Source organism: Bemisia tabaci, unplaced genomic scaffold, assembly GCF_918797505.1.
Source record: "Bemisia tabaci unplaced genomic scaffold, PGI_BMITA_v3".
NCBI lineage: Eukaryota > Metazoa > Arthropoda > Insecta > Hemiptera > Aleyrodidae > Bemisia > Bemisia tabaci.
The window spans coordinates 179,391-200,599 of record NW_027311739.1 but is presented as its reverse complement, the minus strand read 5'-3'; the positions used below and the strand labels follow the sequence as shown (position 1 = coordinate 200,599).

The 21,209-nt window shown below is 41.0% G+C and overlaps 1 protein-coding gene across 1 annotated transcript in view; it reads right to left on the bottom strand.

Moving 5' to 3' along the window:
• Positions 1-19,228, bottom strand: part of LOC140225779 (cadherin-86C-like) — a gene marked incomplete at its 3' end in the record, with an annotated part of 43,406 nt that extends 24,178 nt beyond the window's left edge. The window contains exons 1-2 of the mRNA XM_072305690.1: positions 17,262-19,228; positions 177-364 (exon numbers count right to left, since the gene is read on the bottom strand). Coding sequence (XP_072161791.1) covers positions 177-351 — 175 coding nt within the window. The remainder of the gene's footprint in view (positions 1-176; positions 365-17,261) is intronic.
• Between the last annotated feature and the right edge of the window lie 1,981 nt (positions 19,229-21,209).

Here is a 21,209-nt window from a genome sequence, read left to right as displayed (position 1 = left end):
TTAGATTAGGTTAAGTTAGGGTTAGGTTAGGTTAGGAAATTAGATAAGGGTGAATGCATCGCAGGTGGATGCAATGTCACGCACTTCGTCCGAGGTACGACGATATTGCGGTGGTTGTTTTCTCCTCATATGGAACATTGGAACGTGATGAAGATGGGAAGGTGGCGGTGGTATACCTGTTGCGTCGAAGGTGAGGGGGTGGTCCCGATCGGCGTCGGTCGCGCGGAGTCGGTAGATGATGGAGCCGACGGGTAGATCGGCCGGGACGAGGAGGTTCTTCATCTGGGTCGTCGCGTCGAACACCGGGTAGTTTCCTGCCACCGAGCCCACCAGAAAAGCGAACAGCCACATCCCTCTCCTATGCCTGAAACCCAAAGTAAAAACACAGAGGAATCAGTTGGAATGAAAACACACTGGAGGTGTCTCACAGGTAAAGCCCTGGATAGACGATCAAATTCCCGAACCAATTCCGATCAAAGTAGCATCAAAGTGTCGGGAGTCATCAGGCTTAAACTCATTAATTTGCTTCATTTTAAAATGAAAACTTGGCAGAAATGTTTCCTGTGGCAGGAGATGATGAATGGTGGCACTCCATTCTGATCTTACTTTGAACAAATAAGTGCGGCCCGTCAACATTTGATGATAGATGGTGACCATCAGTCATCAGCATGTCTACTTTAATCGGAATTGGTTCGGAATTTGATCGTCTATCCAGGACTTAACTTGCCACTTGTTTAAATCGGCCTGTTACAAACTTTTGCTGGAGCAAAAATAAGAGTTGTTACTCGTGTGAAATGCCTCAAAAATCACGATGAGCACATCAGTCAAGTCTAAAATGCACTCCTTGCTTCACAATTTGCATATGAAATTTGCGTTTTTTCGAGCTCTCCGCCTCAAAAACGATACCACGGCACAGGTGAACATTCCGTTAGAGGAGTTATTCCATCCAACCCCTGCTCACAAGAATACTACGCAATATTCAACATAGCTGCATCGTGTTTACATTCACATTTTTCTCGCGTTGATAGATATTCGTCTTAATTGACCTCATGCTCTCCTCAACTTGAGCGCGGAAGCGTCGGTCATGCTGAGCAGGGATTGAATAGAACGACTCCTCTAACGAAATGTTCACATATAACTCATATTTTAAATGAAATGTTAATTTCTTGTTTTGATTCATCTTTTCAAATTGTCTTTGGTAAATACTTGGTTTCATTTTTATCCTTGAAATTTCCGACACAAAATATGCCTTAAATGTACATTTTTTTTTTCTTATGAAATTGATTACTTCATTTTAAAAACATTTACATTTTTAATACGTGGTAAATATTTGTAAAACCTTTTTCAAGCAATGGCATCGATATGAATCTCAATTAGCCGTAGTTGTGATAAAAGAAACTATACAAAAATTAATAAAAGAGGAAAAAAACTAAGAAGAACGCAATTTTTTGTTTTTAACTTATTTGTACATCGACCTTCTTGAGTCAAATACGTCCAATTTTGAGCGTTTAGTTGCGCTTACACCACGCTGCAGCACAGTAAAAGCCCAAAACATAAAAGAATAAATTTGAATGCTTTGGAAATCATTCAATTTGACACGGAACTACTCTTATATTTACAAAAAAACACATTATATTTTCCAGTAGCACATATTTCTTTTTCATCAGTTTAAAAGGGAATAATCAATGCAGAGAGTGCAAACATTTCAAAATCATGAGTTGAAAAACGCTGACTCCGCGAGTTTAAATATTAGGGCCTAACACAGAGCGGAGCGGCGTGTTAGCAGCACAGAACGCGCACTGGCGCCTACAAACCTAACAGGATACTTCACGCATTGCGCAACGCGTGAAGTATCCCGTTAGGTTTGTAGGCGCCTATGCGCGTGTCCCGCTGCTGGCTGCCTGCCGCGCCGCAACGCTTTAAGCAACTATTTCGCGTCAGAGGCGTTGCACAGTATCCTACAAGATTGAAGGTGCACGAAATAACTAGTTAAAGAGGACTTTCAATTTTGACAGCATCTGTTATTGAAAAATGTTTGATTTGGCATTGGAGCGTTTCCTAGGCTCCCGCTTCGGTTTTCATCTTATCATTTCCGCACAGTAGACACATGAACATATGTTAAGCGTTCAGCCGATAGGCAGCGCTTTTTGATTTCGACTTGCCTCTAGAATACTAGTATACTAGTGCTAATTCGTTTAAATGGCGCACTAGCTCATCGATGTGCAGGCTATTGAGGGGGGGGGGGGGGTCCAATTTTAAAATAAATAAAGCTGTGATAACCGTATTTTACGCTTTTAATGTAATGCGCAAGTAGTTACGATCGTTTGTCTATAAGAAATTTCCTTAGCAGTAGAGTAATTCTTATCGAAATTGATCATTGAAAATAAAAGAAGCCTGAAAAAAAAAACGCGCCTGATGAGCTCAACGGTGGCTATCATTTTCGGGAAACAAAAAAAAGCGTTTACAGTTTCCTTGGTAATCTTTGTTTGCTATCAGCTGATGTTTTATTTCCATTTCCCAGCCAAGTCGACGGAGTTTATACTTCCTTTCTTCACTAAATACATTTACTAACACCTGAGCGCTTTTCTAATACGACAGTATTAGAACTTCCCCGCTTTACTTGTTTTTATTTGCTCTTAGAGTCTGTTCTCTTTCATGACTTGATTCATGAATGAAATGTTTTTAAGAATGAAGGTAGTAGTAGTATGCATTTATTTTTGAGGTGGTTCCTGTCATTTAAATGAGAAGAAAAAAATGTGGACATAATGTCCACAATTTGGATAATTTTGGACGTATTCATGGTTGGACATTAAATCACGTGGACTTAATATAGACTGGACTTAATGTTTAGTGGACATAAGTAGCGGTGGACATTTATTTAATGGACGAAAGGTAGGTGAACATAAAGTCCTGGAAGCTTCTGGGGGCTCTAACAGGACGTTTAAAACAACCTCTATTTAGAGGAATTTTTACTATCCGGGAAGAAAATAATGATTCACACAGGGAAAAGGTAATTCTTTACAAAAAAATATGCACCAGTGTTCGTTCAGAATTTATTTCAGAGGTTGGAAATAAATCCTTATCACGTCTGGAACTCTGTCACCATCCTGCGCATGGTCCTGTTGCCGAGGCGTGATTATCGACTATCGATATTATCCCATTTGAAGTTTTGGTAAAGAATCATTATGGGTTCTCCGATAATCGATTTTGTATCATAGGTTTGAATGGCATATTAATCGATACATTGCAAAGCACGCCGCGGCGACCGCATACTGTGTTATTATGGTGTTCTCCGTGATAATCGATATTTTATCATAGGTTTGAATAGCGTATTAATCGATACATTGCAAAGCACGCCGCGCGCGTGTTTGGCGCAATGCGTGAAGTATTCCTACAGTCTTGGAGGCGTTAATATACGTTTCGCGCCTACCGGCTCGCGCCACGCCACTGCTCGTTTGTGTACCTTGGTCCAAAACTGGAAGCAAAGGAGCTACCATGACAGCCAAAAAATCGCGGACCAATCGGAGAGCGGCACTTCTTTACAGTAGTCAAAGGATTGAGATGAAAATACTTCTCTCATACAGGGTGACCCAAAAGTCCCGCACCAAGACAATAACTCTTGAGGTTCTTGCTATATTTTGGGTGGTCCGTTTGAATGTTTGGGATTCCGCAAAAGTCATTTCTTTTGACCTGGGCGCATTCACACGAGTTTAAGTCCCTATCTCTATCTGTTCATAAGTTACAGGGGATGCATGGTGCTGGTGGTGCGAGACTTTTGGATCACCCAATATAAAGTTGCTTTAATGAAAATAAAATAATACATCGGGAATACGGACAAAAGTTGTTTGACCGCGACCAGTAAGAACAGAAGTTCTTTCGGAAAAAGTGTCATACTATGAAAAACATATATGCATGTATTACAGCCAAAAAAAAGAAAAAAAAGGAGAAAAAAATTGACTGTAACTAGAAATTTGAAGTAATTTGAACATTTTTATGGCTGAAAATCGTCTGCTGCATGGAATTTCCAATTATCAAGATACACTTGTAAATGGGCTTTTGCATGACTCTCTCATGAAAAATATCAACGGCAACCGCGAATCCACCATTATCGCCTCTAGATGGCCTACAAAGTAGCGAAATGGAATACTGATGAGATGCAAAATGGGAGCGCCTTCAGGGTTACGGCAGTGCTTATGAGTGGTTATGCCCAGGAACGGACAGCTGTCGGGAGTGTTTGACCCACCGTGACCTGAATAGCCGACATGTTAACTGAGTGTTATTGACCACCCCTCTGCTCGACTGCCCTAGCTGCGCCTTAATTGCTCACCTCATTATTTTTCTTACAGCAGTTACTTGTACTTTTCTTGGATTTACTAGCAGCCGGCTGATCACTGATATTCATAGACAAAGGGATGCACGAAAAAGACAAAGAGGAGATAGTGGAAACGATTGGTTGCAATGGACAAATGAAAGAGACCAAGAAAAAGTGAAGGACTAACCAACGGCACACAGTGGATCGAGTCAATGAGAGAAGTCGGACAAAATTTGGGAACTTTAAAAGCTTACAACTCCGTTAAATTAGAACTTTGATATTTTAAAAGTGATTCCATTGACAGTGGTTTCCTCGTGACATTTTCAGTCTAGACCCGCCCCTCCAAATTCAAAATGTGACGTTATAAACATCAAAATGTGCAGTTTTAGTCAAACATTTTATGTCCGACCTCTCTGATTGACTCGATCCACTATGCGGTACCCCAAGAGGAACCTCGCTTATAGATATAGTCCATCATTTTCCGCCTGAGGCCAAAACAAGCACCCATTTCAACAAATAGAACGCTCGATAGTTCCGTTTCTTTAGTCATTGCTCTATATAAGAATGCGATATGATAAGTCCACCGAGGCGTCACGGATTCGAGCGTTTGAGATGTCATGCGATATTAGCATGAAATGTCGCTCTCAAATATGGGAGTAACTACACTTCACAAGTGAAACATGCGTCTTATAACCAATGCTTACTAGTCTATCTCAAATATAGTTACGTCCTTGTCAGCAAGCGAAGTAATATAAACTCGGAAGTCTGCAGGCGTGTTAGACGAGGTACTACACGTTATTTAGCAGACATTGCGAGCATGCGTAGTCCACCGAGCATTTTAATGTTTTGTACAGAGGAGAGGGAGGGGGGTATGAGAGATGGGTGCATACAACAGTAACAGTCAGATTTTGTAACTCTATGTCGGAGGAAAAGCTCTCTCCCAGTAACTTATTGGTGTGTGACATCTGCGGCTGAAACGTAGCGTTGATGCTCGCGCTTGTACTCTTTTGTATGCAACAGACATCATGAGTTAAAATAGTTGCATCAAGCGATCCACTATCGCATCGTCACGTCGTTAGCGAGTAATAATCACGTTGATGATGTTATCGATCCATTCATTCGATTCAAATACAAAAAACGAGTTTTACAAAAATGTCCATCCTTCACAAATATGCAAAATATACAAAGATACAAAGTAGGCGACAAAAAAGGAGAAAAAAAATATTCACCAGAACCTGAGATAATCGTTGAACCATTCGGCACTTCAAAATTAAGTCAGTGATTGTTTTGACTTAAACTCAGGAGTTTTTAGTCATTATTATCGACTTTAAAGTTGGAAATTAACGCTAAGAAAAAGCTTAATATCCTCACTCTGATTAGGATTTGTAGAGTTTTAAAAATGTTTAAAATTTTCTGCGTGAAATTCTGATAAAAATTATACATTGTTGTGATTCTTCTTTTCACCTGGTGGTCCAATTGAGGTGTACATCTATACTAACAAAACATCGTAAAGATTTCTCATTAGTGCTTTCCATGCCACAGCCCTGTGCAAGAAAGTCGTAACTATATATTTTCTTAAAGTTTTCCTTTGGCAAAACGTCATATTCCTAGTTTTAGAGCCCCGTTAAAAAGTCAACATTTGTCAATATAATACATATTTTTTGCAATAGCGACTCCTTTACTGAGGTGTTAAAATTGAAAAATTTGTAAAAAAGGTATTTAAAAAAAGAACAATTGAAAGTTTTTTATAGATCGTATTTATATATTATTATATTTTTCTTATGCCATTCTTAGAGGTATAAAAATTGACTCTGCTACGGGGAGTTGCAAGAATAAAGCAGCGAAGACTAATCCTTTGTATTTGCAGAATGACTGGGTCATATCACGAGGAGCTCTTGTTTACAAAATGAGGCATAAGGTAAATCAGGTATTCTCGTGATAGAGGCGATCTCTATCCATGAACTGTCTCGGTAAATTAACCAAGACAACGCTGATGGTTCATAATTACATGATTATGAGTGTTACTGCCCACAAACATTGTTAACGCTTAAAAGTTTCGCTGTTGCTGCACCTGCTCAAATTACCCTGTCTAGATTGATTAAAGTTTCCTAAGAAAGTTGACTGCCGACAAATCGGAGACAAGAATGTGCATGAAAGTTTCAGACTGCTTTCTAAAGTGTATATGCATACGTGGTGTGTGTATGTGTGGAAGGGTGTATTGGCGATTTTTTTCTCTGTTGAAGCTGCCTAGAAAATTGATTTCAGCTTCAAAAAAAAGCCGAATATGTTCAATCTGTTCAAAACGTTTAATCGTTAAGCAAATAGATGGTAGACTATCAGAGCTAGTCACCATATCGTGCTGTCATTGTTAAATTTTCAGATGGGCAAAAAAAAACTGATAAAAGAATATTCAAAATAAATTTGAACGTCCATGGAGAAAAGGGTGGACCGGACCCCTAGATAAGCATAACTCGCTCTTTAAATATTTGGAATGAGACCCAGGTTTTTTTTGATGACGTGATAAATTGTGGATTTTTCTATGCCTGCCATTCCTGATATATTAGAGCGCCCTCAGTTTCGTATGATACTGTGCAATACCTCTGGTGTGAAATAGTCGCTTCAAGCGCTGTGGCACGCTGCGGCCGCGGCAAGCGGGCAGCCAGCGGGAAACGTGCATTAGCGCCTACAAACCTAACAGGGATACTTCACGCGTTGCGCAATGCGTGAAGTATCCCTGTTAGGTTTGTAGGCGCCAATGCGCGTTCCGCGCTGGCTGCCCGCCCGCCGCTCCGCGCCGCAGCGTACCACGGAGCTTGAAGCAACTATTTCACACCAGAGGTATTGCACAGTATCATACGAAATTGCAGGCGCTCCAAAATGTTAGGAATGGCAGGCATCCTTCAAAAGTACGGAGCTTTCCTCGCAAAATAAATCAAGATACCACGGCTCAAAAAGAGAGCGGTGGTCAAAAAACTCACTAAGTCCTAGCATCCGTAATTAGTAAAACGTTTAGCATACACTTTATCGCCAGGCTGTTGCTTAATCGTCATCGGCTATAAAAGGCTATAAGAAATTGTGTTGCCGGCTGTAGAAGCTATTGAGAATCTCACAGCCGGCTGTAAGCCTATGGTATTTTGGAACACAGATTCTACTGCCAATTTTTACCAGGGGGTGTATTGGCGATTTTTTTTCTCTGTTGAAGCTGCCTAGAAAATTGATTTCAGCCTCAAAAAGAAGCCGAATATGTTCAATCTCTTCAAAAAGTTTAATCGTTAAGCAAAAAGATGGTAGACTATCAGAGCTAGTCACCATATCGTGCTGTCATTGTTAAATTTTCAGATGGGCAAAAAAACACAGATAAAAGAATATTCAAAATAAATTTGAACGTCCACGGAGAAAAGGTGGACCCTAGATAAGCATAATCCCGCTCTTTAAATATTTGGAATGAGACCCAGGTTTTTTTTTGATGATGTGATAAAATTGTAGATTTTTCTATTTAAACAGCGTGAATTTTCATTTTTCGTCATAGTTCTTTCCAGAGATAGATTGGCCGAAACTCATGATTTTGGGAGATTCTGAGAGATTATAACCTGCCAATTCGTCTGTCTTCTTCCAATTTTAAAAGTAGGGGGCTGCACCCTCTGACCCCTGCGCGGTTCAACCTAGCAAAGCGCTTCGAGTTACGCGTCACTCTCATAATTTTTGAGTAAATTTTTCAAGTTTCAGTCATACTTTATCTCAGTAAGAAGCGTGGAAAATAGTGCTGGGTCCACACCAATTTGCGGGGAAAACAAGCCAAAAAGTTCAAACATTTCAATTAGAGTCAAACTTTTTGAGCTCTATTAAGTCCCAGTGCGAAAAAACTTTCAGAAATTTTTGAACTTGTTTTCTCCCAAAAACAGTGTGGACCCGCAGCACTATAATACCACCTTGTTACATACGGTTCGGGCCACGCTTCTAAGTGGTTTTTTCCCCTCGTTTATAGCTATCGGTGTTCGCCTCGTTTCCCAAATAAATACTGTTTCGTGCCTGTTTCCTTGTAGGCCACTCTGACGAGTACCCCACCGATAAGAATCGCCTCAAAGAGAAATTTCGCACGCAAAACTGGCAACGGTATGTCGAGGACTTACAGGAACCCGCTCCAAATTATGCGGCGGCGTGGTTTCCCGTTCCCCTCGCTCGAACTGTTTACGCGAAATCTATTTAGCAGTTGCTAAGTAACACCGATGGGCCACGACACTGTTTTTGTCTGAGACGTCACTCCAGGGGCGGGCGCTGGTCGCTGGCGGCTAGAAAAATTAATAAATCCTCCCCGTTAAGCAACCGCGCCGGGGGGGGGGGGGGGGGCGCATCCGGCGGTCAGAGGCCCGACGCGGTATTTGCATATTGCTAAAATAACCCCGGGCTCTATCGATTAATTTCCCGAAAAGAAAGAGAAAACTCGGGCGAGAGAATGGAGAGAAAAAGAGAAAGCACTCTGTAAAATATTGAACGACCACTTGCTGGACGGCTTGACCACGGCTTGACCCTTGCCGCCCGGTACAACCACCCCTTTCCCGCCCTTAACTCGGTTCTTCACACCTGGGCTCGTATCTTTTCTAGTAGTACAGTGGGTACGATCGAAATCGATGAGTTTTTTTATTGGACATTGCCACTTCGGGATATTACACCATATCGACGGTGTGAGTCGGCAATCACATAACTCTGTTTGCGACGTCGCAGACTTCCTATCAAACTGGATTTTTTAAACGGAAAACTACTCAAGGGCAACTCTTAAAAACTGTCGTGATTTTTCTTCTCTATGTGAAGAACATTCTGCAAAAACTTCAAGAAATGATGCCAATTTGTTCTCCTTTAAAAAAATATTATAGTGGCGGAGATTTTCAGACACCGCAAACAAGTTATGTGATAGCCGACTTACACCGTCGATATGGAAAACTAGTCGTTTTTGTCCGTAGAACCACCTTCAAATTCGAGCAGGATCCAAGATGGCGGCCGTTAAAGATGGCGGCCAAGCGGTTTTTTGTAGTGCTATAGCTCTGTTGCTAATTGTTCGATATTGATGTTCTTTTTTTAAGTGAGAGCTAAAAGGGTCCAGAGTATGATTAAATTACATGTGGTGATGTAGAGTGGTTTGTCTAGGGCTCTGGTTGCGGTCGGGCTGCGGTAATCTAATTTTTATGAGTTGTATCATTTAGGGAAAAAATATTGGCAAACTCGGAATCTTCAGCTATAAAAACGAGGAGCGTCCTTATGCATGAGGTTGGAAAATTATATGCGACTAAGGAAAACCCCTGCAAAATTTGAAGGAGAAAAATAGAGTTTTGGCCGCGAAAGGCAGGTACAAAAAAATCGGATTCAGAAAAAAATTACAAACAAGAAAAGGTGACAAAATCTCTCATTTCCTGAGAGTTCATTAATTTCTAATTTTGCCGTATTTCGATGGTACAAAAGACTGCGCACCTTTAATTAGTTGAGTTAAGAGAGAAACCAAACACGTAATTTGGCTTGGAGCGGCGCGGCGCAAAGAGAAATGATGACGAGGACTTGAGATGAAAAGGAGAAGCCCTCGACGCTGCGGTCGGCATGTAACACATATTAGCGCCTACGAGACTGCTTGAATACTTCACGCATTGCATCAAACACAGTACGGTCAATAGCGGCCGGCGCGGCGTGAAACGCACAGTGCCTACAAGACTACATGAATACTTCACGCATTGCACCAAACACAGTGTGGTCAGCGCGGCACGGCAGCGGAAGTTAAAATTATTAAACCATATTTATGTTTGTTCTTTCTTACTTTTTTAGTTCATTTCTTACGAATGAAAGGCCTTGTCCCCACAGAGATAGGTTTACGGAACTGAACTTTCGCGCGAAGTTCCGTAAATTTTTGCTAGTAGTGTTGACAGGGCTTACGAAAAAAATGTGTCCAACACGAATGAACGCGTCTTATGCACCCTTCTCCCTCCGGCACGTTCACTTGATGGTTTTTATTGATGTTTCAAAATGAATGAGAAGAGGGCGGCAAGTAGGTAAATCCGGACATGCGTGTTCAGTGAAGCATTTGACGAGCTAAAGTCAATTTAGGAATAAAATTGCTTAGCGAAGTGTTTGACGAATGCTGACAATGTACATCCCCGGTAGTGACATCCTGGAGTACTTTTGTGCAGAACCACATCCGCGAAGCTACAAATAAAAACAACTGCCTCGATTGCGGGGTTTTAAGGGGAACCATGAGTCATTTTTTGTCTATATTTTTTCAGTTCTTTTTTAATCGCGTTTTACATATCCTCTTCCTTACAAATTTCAAGATCGAGATTTTTTTTTAAAAAAAAGAAACCTGCGAGCTGATTATTGAAATTTATAGACAAAGAAGACAAATGAATATGGATAGATCCTATTAGTGGAAGCGGATGGTTGCAATGGACAAAGGAGATAGGTAATAGACTAACTAACGGCAACTCACGAGAAACGCTATTGTTAGTCCATGATTTTCACCCTTAGTCTATAGCAACACCCCTTCAACCAATAGGCTTGCTCCGTACTCCCTATGTCTTCTTTGTCTATAGCTGTGTCCATTAGTTTCAATAATCAGTCCGATTATTCCAAACTGTGCAATCCAGATAAGTGGAGACCAAAGATTTCTATACGCACGATGATTTTGAGCAGCAGTTCCCAACAGTAGTCCACAAAGGCTCGCCGATAGTTTCTGGTCCGAATATGCGAATGCATATGACAAAAAAAGGAAGAAAGAAGAAGTAAGGGTCACTCAGTTTTGTTGATAGTTAAATTCATGGCCTCCCCTCTCAGGGAAAAGGTGGTCCGCGAGGGTCGGATTTACCTACTTGCCGCCCATGGGCCGCCTGTATTTGGCCTCCGCCTTCTTATTCGTTTTGAAACATCAATAAAAACCATCAAGTGAACGTGCCGGAGGAGGAGGGGTGCATAAGACGCGTTTACCTACTCGTGTTGGATACATTTTTTGCGAAAGCCCTGTCAACACTACTAGCAAAATTTCACCGAACTTGACGCGAAAGTTAAGTTCCATAAACCTACCTCCGTGTGGACAAGGTCCTCCATTCATAAGAAATGAACCAAAAAATTATGAAAGAACAAACATAAATGTGGTTTAATAATTTTAACTTCCGCCACTGCGCCGCGCTGATCGCACAGTGTAGTTGATGCAATGCTTGAAGTATTCCTGCAGTCTTGTAGGCGCTATGCGTTTCACGCCAACCTTTCCCGACCGCACTGTGTTAGACGCAATGGGTGAAGTATTCATGTAGTCTTGTAGGCGCTAATATGTGTTACATGTCGAGGGCTTGTCCTTTTCATCTCAAGTCCTCGTCATCATTCCTCTCTGTGCTGAGCTCCAGGCCAAATTGCGTGTTTAGTTCCTCTCTTAACTCGACTAATTAAAGATGCTGTCTCTTGTATCACCGAAAAACGACAAAATTAGAAACTACTATACTCTCAGGAAAGAGAGATTTTATTCCCTTTTCTCATTGATAACTTTTTTTTCTGAGTCCGATTTTTTTTTATACCTACATTTAAAAAAAAATGCAAAATTTGCCGCCCCCTAAATTTGCCGCCCCCTAAATTTGCCGCCTTGGGCCGCGGGCCCATGTGGCCATCCCCTTAATCCGGCCCTGTGGTCCGCGACGGATGAAGGTTGTGAACCGCTGATTTGGAGTGTTAGCAGTGCGTATTGACGATTCTTAGCTACACCCCCGAAAATGTATGATTTCGGACATCATGTTTGCAAGAAAAGCTTGACCAAATCATTAGACAAACATTAAAAGAATCATATCGCGAGACGCCGCTGTCTGTAAGACCGCAGAAACGTGCTTAATGATGCCGAGGAAACAATAAATAATTCATGGTAAAAATAAGGACTTGGAGACGGGCATAAGCAGCCAACAGGCCTAATGACGATCGGATTTAAAGGCAAGCAGTGAGGGCGAATTAATATTTCATCGCCCATTTTATCCGTTGAATTACAATCACCCACAAATGGCGTGTGAAAACTCCAGTCAAAGTGTTAAGTTGTGGATGACGGCTCAAGCTACCGTGAAATAATATCGATTGAAACTTTAGAAAGTGACATCGTGTCCTGTGTGCACTTCCTAGGGTCCCTAATCCTCGTTTCTTTTATCACTGTTTTAACTTTCCGTCGTTGAGTTTATGGCTTTATGGCTGATATTGCAGTTAACTTTTACTGTCCCCTCCTTCAGCCCTATCTAAGTAGCACAGTGCAACGAAAATATTGAAATTAAATTGGAATTTTATTTCAATAAAATAGTAATTTTTTTACCATTAAATTGCCATCTTTTTACATCATTTAGTCGATTTATGCCGATTTTAAACAATCAACGAAGTGAGCTCCATGTGTCACAAAGATACGCAATATGCAATGCATTGAAAAATTGCAACTTATTTCAATTTTATTGCCATAAGTTTCAATAAATGGGTCCCCTTCAAATGGGAGCCATGCAACATACACAGCACTTAGTGGAATTGCCGTATTTTTCAACGTAAATCCTATTTATTGCAATCTCTGATACTTGGGATTGCCTCACAACAGTAGGTATACGTTAAGTTCCTATTCGCTGGATAGGGTAAGGTGGGCGCAGATTTTTCCAATTCTCATGGCCTTATTCTGTTTCTATACTGTGCATTTGGTTAAATGAGCATTCAAATAATAATTATTATGTAATAACATTAGTGCTCAATCTAATAATAATATGGCACAGATTTTCTCTACATCTGGATTTAATCCAAAATTTAATATCACAATTTTCCAAGTGGAGACCATTGACTTTGGTTACATCATTGCCCCATTTTGATACCAAATTAGTACCACGTTGGCACCCTAAAGGCACCGAAGTAAATCCACCATGGAGGCCGCGAAAGAACATCTCAAATCAACCGAGCAATTACAAGTAATTCACTCACAAGCCCCATGTTGATACCATGTTGGCGTCATCATGGTACCATATTTCACTTACATGATCATTTTTATCGGGGTGTTTTTGTACAACATTTCGTGTGAGTTTTCCTCGACACCAACAGAGCATACTGCGAAAATTTCGAACAAAAATATGCGGGGATATTCTTTCATAGCGTGATGTAGGGACGGGAGTTTTCAAGCATCGCAATTAATTGATGTGAAAGTTTTTGTAGTTGTACCATCGATAAAAATCCGGGAGCTATTTCGATGACTGGAGTGCGAAACCATGTGTCTCGATTACGGTGTCTCAAAATTTCCGCTCCTGTCTCATTTTTTCAAAGAGGTAGAAGCCGACTTTACAGCTTGAAATTTATGCAGAATATTCTGCTAACAGAGGGGAAAAGCCAAGGAAATTTCTGAGAAATTCCGTTGACTAGTTTTCCGAATAAAATAATAAATATGACAGTAAGTCTGCAACGTTGCAAATGGAGATACGTGGTTATGCATTTCGGTCATTGATAAGTAGAATGCGATTTTCTGCGCTTTCGAAGGTGAGTAAAGTTGCGTCAACTTTTTGAGTAAAACTCTGCTCAGGTCGGACCAGAGCTCCACTCTAGCGGATGAAACTGAATAATTGTTGTTTTCCCTTCTTTTTTCAATGTGGATCGTTTAATCTATAAGCCACAACGTGACGCCCTCTCTGCTGCGCAAAGGAAAAAACGACAGGAGGGAATTCAGACATTGCCAAATTTCCTTTGAGATAAAACGAATCCCCTGAGAAATTTGTGAATATCTTCCTTCCAATTAATCCGCAAATTTGATCCGCAACATGATTTAAAATATCTGCAAAATTCAACGGAAGAATATTCATAGATTCCCTTAAAAATACATTTTACATCGGGGAAAATTGGCATTACTCGAATTCTCATACAGCGTTTCCCCTTAAGAAAAGAGTACAATTTTGCCGTGCTGAGGAAAAACGTCGTATGAGCATTCGGACGTTGCCATATCTCCTTCAATAAAAAACGAATTTACCGGGAAAATTATGCATATTTTTCCTCCAATTTCTCAGAGAATTTTGTTCACGATTGAGTCTAAAACATGTGAAACTTTCAAGGAAAAATATGCAAAAATCTCTTCAAAATTAGGTATATTATTCGGGGAAATTTGACAACTCTCGAAGGTTCATACGGCGTTCTTCCTTAGCACGCCAGTATTATCATCTCCTCGACCATCGACCAGAACCATCGGGGTGGTGGTGTTTAAGGGCTTGCTCTCACCCCACCTCACCCCACGCACCATCAACAATCTAATTCCACACCCCTCTAAAGTCGCTCCACCTGTACACGGCTTCGTGTGTGCATCGCTCCACCCTCGGCGTGGGGGTCGTGACTCGTTGATCACCTGCACCCCGGGGTGGGACCCGGACCCCTTGCGTAATGGCCCTGGGGTTCCTTCTTGGTGTTCATCATGACACTATAACCCAGTTCGGATGTAATTTTTGTCGAGATCTTCGCTACCGTATCCTGTTTCGTAAACAACCAATTCCACGTGCAATGTGAAACTGTTAACAAAGAATCTTCCGGCGTGGCGCAAATGGCCCCCAGTCACGCTTCCCCGATCCGTCGTTCAAGCCGGCGCAAGGCTGGTCGAACCCTTGTCGAATGGCTTTTATCGATAAATAACATTGTTAAAACAGAGATTTATCGATCATGATATGTCGATAATGATTCGACAATCGACCCGCGGGCGCTTTCCTCGATAGATAGGGATGAGAAAATCAAATAACTTTCGTTAAGCCACGTGGGAAAATTCACGCTCTGCTTGGCTACCAGGAGTGTCAATATGAAGGCAGTTGCAACGCTAGAATAAAAAATACATTCTACAGATTCAACAGGAGTTATTGAGAGGCTTCACGTCAACAATCGTTGACTCCACGATCGGATTTTTGGTTTGTTGACACCATGATCGTTGACACCCTGCAGAGTTATACCGCGCATATTCAAAAATGACGAGACGTAAAAATTATTTGGAAAGTCGTTTTCTTACTATTGAGGAGGCGAGGGTAGGAGAATGCCATATGTCATTTTCATGATTCAAAAATAACCAATTTAAAAGGTGGGTGCAAATCCACAAATCTTGGAGAATGATTCAGATGCCCACAGTATTTTGAAATAGATTGTTCGGGATTTTAACACCTTAAGTTTATTATCTAAATAATTCTCTTTGAGTCTAACTCGACACTAGTTCAAGTTTCGCAAAAGAAGTGCATTGTGTGATATCACGCTACTTCTTCGTCACAGCTGTTAAGCAAAATTGATAAGAATAAATTCTTGAATTAGGAGAAAGTAAAAAAAGGAGGTAGCTTCTTGTATACCTTTCTTTCCTTTCTTCAATCAAATTTTGAAGAGACTGTACCTCTCTGAGCAAAATTTCTTACCTCAATGGCCAATTTTCCCGCTTTTTTCTCAATTGAACCCTTAATTAAAGTACACACGAATTGAAATGAAATTCAATAACCTTCCTGCAGTCCAAGAGAAAACGTTTTACTCAGAAATTAATTGCGACTAATTCCTAGTCTGGACATTTAATTTATAAAGCTTACATTATTCTTTCATTAAAAGCATTAGATTTTAATGAAACAGTTATTCAGATGCAGAAATATGTGAACTTTTCGCTCAAACGGGTTTGGAATTCATTCTCAAAGAGGTGGTTCGGCTGACGAACGTTGCGAGATTGCGGCAGGCGCCTGAATGCGACTATTCGAACACGATGGATATCCGTATTGCCTAGTCAAAAATTGAAGGCGCACAGGTTGTCTTGGCGCTCGCGCCAAGCCGCGGTTGATGTGATGCGCTGAATCACGTCGCGTGTCGCACTGTTCCCAGACGAGACCGTTTCCTATGATGAAAGGATCGCAAGCAAACAAACAATTTTCGGGGATGTGCAAAGTGCTGTTGTACAAGGTTTTACGTTCTCATAGCTTACAGTTTCCTAAAACTACCACTAAGAAAAAAAAATCGACGGTAGACGAGGCGAGAGCCTAGATTAAATGCTTTTTTCCTCCTCTTTTTTTCTATGAATATATGAATAGATCTTCATTTCCTTATGTTTATCTTTTGAAGTACCTGTCGAATTTTCCTTCCTTTCAATAAAATTTCATCATATTTTCCTAGGAAAGGGAATAAGAAGGAGTTGTCTGTTGTCCCACGCTTATTCCTAAAACTTATTGGGCAGTAATTTTCTCCAGATCCATTTTTTCCCGACTGACACTTGACGCAAAAGCTCGGAGCAGCGGTTTTCACTATATTTTCTTTTTTTTTCTTTTTTTTGAACTTGAGAAAATAGTATGTGTGAATGGCTTTCAGTTAAGAATTAAAATTTTGAAAATGTGAGGGTTACGAAATAATTATTTTGGTGCACCTATAGTGCTTATCTTTTCCGGAAAAATCTCGATACTTACGAGCTAAAAATATTTCACCAGCATCACAACATTTCAAAATCTTGATATTTTCAACAAGTGTAGAGCATGCTCTATTTTTACCGTGGTATCTGGAAATTTACGGTAATTTAACGCGGCGCAGGACGGCGCCGACGTGAAATGTCGCATACCTGGAAAATCGCGATTGAAACCAGCACGCCTTCAATAATTTGCTATGCAACAAAGACAATCGTGGAGCACGAGTAGTGGTATTCAAAAATCTATGGTACTTTGACACGGCGCAAGGCAGAGCCATATATTTAAACATTAATTGAGAACGCATACAGAAAGAATGAATAATTCAAGATACAAATAAGTAGCAGATAACTACATCACAAGTATTTATATACTTTAAGTAAGAAAAGTGAATATACTTGTAGTGTTCATCCTTGACGTTTCAGGAACTTGTAAGGATCTCTAAAATCTATTGTCTATAAACGTGAACCTGAAACTGATCCTTTGAGTTAGTTGTATAACTTCCCCCGAAAAAGTAAATAAATAATTTTTACCCCTCTTACCTTTCGCTTTTGGCGGGCGTTCGTTTGACTAAGAATGATGCATGCTTCAAATCTTGTCTTTTGTTTCAATTATAGATGAAAACCGTGGCGAATAGAGATCCATCAAGTCATCGAACCGATTTATCAGGAGTTTTCGGCTGCTTTAAAGGGCGGCCTTCGATTTGAAATACCATGGTGACAATGTTTTTCGTTCGTTATGTTCTCCATGTATTTAAAAAACCCAAAAAGCACTGAACAATTGTTCCGACCCTGAACAAAACGTATTTTTCACCGCAACATGGGTCGATTTCACAAATAAATTGAACCCACGCAATCAAGCCAGGAATACTCGAGATAAAACAAAATAAGCAGGAAAGAGGACCTGATTCAATTACGTAACGGAACCTACCTAAAGTGTAGGACTACGGCGGCTTCGGATTTTTATATAAACATCAAAATCACGTTACACCAAAAGTTTAACCTAAATTTACACCAAAGCCACTTCCGTTTTTTTTTTTTGTGGAAAAAAAGGGTAGATTCGCTAGAAACCGTGGAGCTCCCTTCTTCGAAAATGATGAATTCACTTCAGAGACAGTTCGATTTATTTTTATTTTTATGATTTTATACCTCGTGGTTAAAAAATTTGGTACACACTACTGCTTGAGTGGATGATTTGTCACGGCACGAGAAACACGACGATGTTCATTTCTGCGACTTTCGCATGAGAGAATTCTAGAGGCCGATACGAATTGCTAGAAACGTGCGTGGTGGGGAGTCCTGGCGAAACAGTCTCGACGAACACGAAGAAACGGAACGCGGCGACATTCGCTGGAGGCGCCGGGCAGACGAATAATAAAAAAGAGTTGCACCGGGGAGGACTCCGACTCCAAGGGTGGAAAGTACGGAAGGGTGGTTTGGTGCTTTACTCACACATACCGCACTTGCCCCTTCCCCTGTACAAAACGTTGATTTTCCACTGTGTGTTGCGTGCTGCTTGACACTTAAATGACCACTGCCCCGCGGCATGGCAGCCGAACGGGAGTCGCCTCTCGGCGTTGCCGTCGTAGATTTCCTCTATACAGGGTGATTCAGGGTCAATCGACAAATTTTCGAACCATCGCCTAAAAAGGCTGTCCGTAAATTACGCAACGCGATTTTCCTGATTTTTCGACATTACCATACCCCTTGCGACGCGAATGCGACGCTGGTTCAAACGGCCCCAAAATCATTACGTGACATTTGCCTCGACAACCCCCTCCCCCCCCCCCAAAGTAAAGATGAATGTTATCACTGAAAACTGGGGGAGGGCATCCCTTCCGTTAAGTTAAAGGCTCTGTATTTCAAGAAAAAAGAAAGAAAGGACAAAAAAATTTTGCATGTAAAATTGAAAAAGAAAAAAGTTGAAATCCAGTAAGCACGAACTGTTACGTAACGCTAAGCTTTTACCCTCTCACCCCCATGCCACGCTCGGTCACAAAATCATGAAGACCCGCGCAGCCTTAGAGCGGTACGTAATTTATGGACAGCCCCTAAAAATGACACTATCTCTTAGGCAACCTTTTCGCTTTTTTTGAGGGGTGGGGTTAAATTTTTAATTTATAGAAGGTTCTGCCCGGAGGGCGCAGGAGACCATTGTCGAATTATTTTCAGTGATGAGATTTTGAAGGGGTTGAGATTATTCAGGGGATTTCGAGGGTTTGCATTAGAAGGATGGTGTGATTTGAAAGATTTGAGATTTCAACTCATGTAACATTTTTGCCATAACTAAGTATCTCAAAGTTGGGTGCCGTCCATAAATTGAGTCACGCACCAAGGACCAGAGGGGAGGGGGAGGAGAGGATTGACGTATCTCGCATTACGAGGGAGGGAGATCTGACACTGCGTGAAGCCACGTAAACTTTGAAACTTCTCGATGTATGTGGCCGTCGACAGGAAAAGAGACCTAATTTACAGAGGCAAATTCTTCAGTAGAGCGATTCTCGTCGCTGTTGTATATTGGGTCGGAAAATCGGATTTTGAGATTTCGATTTTCGTTACGGCGAAACGGATTTCTGAGGGTGCAGAACTGCAGAACGCTTGCCGGTGGATGGACCACGCTTGCGTATATAGGGCTAAAAGGAGGGGGGTCATATTTAAGTTAATCATTTTCTGACATTGTGGCAACATTGGGTGAAATTTGGCCCTTGAAAGATGAGCATATGCGCTGTACTCAATTTTGATCTTAAACTAATGAAAAATTCATTTGGCAGGGAATTTTAAAAGGCAATCCCCCGCCAAATTGGATTTCTACCACTTAAAGGTTTGAAATCTTCCTTCAGCAAAAAATAGTTTTTTTCCTCCGTTGAAAAAAAAATTGAAAATCGCTTAAAATTACCCCCAGCTGACATAAGTAACATGCTTGATTAAATTCGACACAACAACGTTTCAACGCTGTTTGCGACCAATCTTAAGATGCCGTACGCTACGAGATGAGCGATTTCGAAGTAAAACGACACAAATTGTATTATTTTAACCACGAACTCGCTCCTGAAATCTTTGCACTTAACCCTGAACCACCCTGTATTTCATGTCATTGTAATGGAAGTTATAGTGATCCTGCAAGAGAAAACGGTCAACGTCGAAGGCACTGGTCGATATTTTCTGCAACGAAGTCCGAGATATGAAGGGTGAGCGTTTGAGGTGCAAAAAACGTAACATGTAATTTCGGAGGTGGTGGAGAAAATAATTTCACTTAAGAACAAGAAGTGACTTAGTCCGCAAGGACGGTGCAGCCGCAATGTCTCTATGCAATGTCTTACAATGTTGCCACAATGTTACTCTTATGATCGAGGCGCAACTGGTACGGGGCCGGGGGGACGACAGCCCCCCTTCATCAGAAATCAACTTAGTCCCTCCCAAGAAATGTAAGGAGTTTTGATAAATAAGCATGGAACTTTTTCACCTGTATAATTTTAATTCGATTCATACGTTGGGGAAAAACAGGTTGGTACTGCTTCTGAAACAACTGAATTCTTTAACATTTTCTAGGGGAGGCCCCCGGATTCTCCTTCGAGCATAGGCAGATCTAAATACCTCAAACGGGGGGGGGGGGGGGCTTAAAGGCCATGAAGGGGGTCCAGGCAGGGTGGTAAAATTTCATGGAAAATAAAACCTTGAAATTTCACGGGAAAAATTTCGGAAATTTATGAAAGATATTGAGAAATACCAGTTCCTTTTCATGTTTCGCAAAATTTACAAATTGTGACTTTCTTCTACTTGTTATGTGTTTGAGTACAGGTTGCATACTTCAACCCCTGAAAAATACGAAATATTTCACAACCTCGTGAAATTTCATGAAATATTTCACTGAGATTTCCAATCTTTCATTTCTTTTTTTCGTTTCATGCGACCCTGGGTCCAGGGGCCTCCCACAGACAATTTTTCAATAATTTAATACGCAGTTTAAGTTAATTTCATAATGAATAATTGCTCATTTTAAGCGTATTCCCTTCTTTTTTACTCCGTTCCTTTCATTTTAATTCCTTTCCTTTTCCTTCTTCATTTTTTTCGGGGGACTGGGAGGTGCATACTGCATACGCCCCCAGGGCCGGATTAAGGGGGTGGCCACATGGGCCGCGGCCCATGGTGGCAAATCTAAGGGGCGGCAAAAATTTGCAATTTCTTAAAGTGTAGGTATAAAAAAAATCGGATTTATAAAAACAAAATTACAAACGAGAAAAGGCGAAAAAATCTCTTATTTCCTGAGAGTATAGTAATTCCTAATTTTGTCGTCTCTTAGTGATACTAGAGACAGCACCTTCAATAAGTCGAGTTAGGAGAGAGACCAACCACGCAATTTGGCCTGGAACGGCGCGACTTGGAGATAAAAGATAACGAGGACTTGAGTTGAAAAGGAGAAGCCCTCGGTGTGGCGATTGGCATGTAACACATAGCGCCTACAAGACTGCACGAATACTTCACGCATTGCAT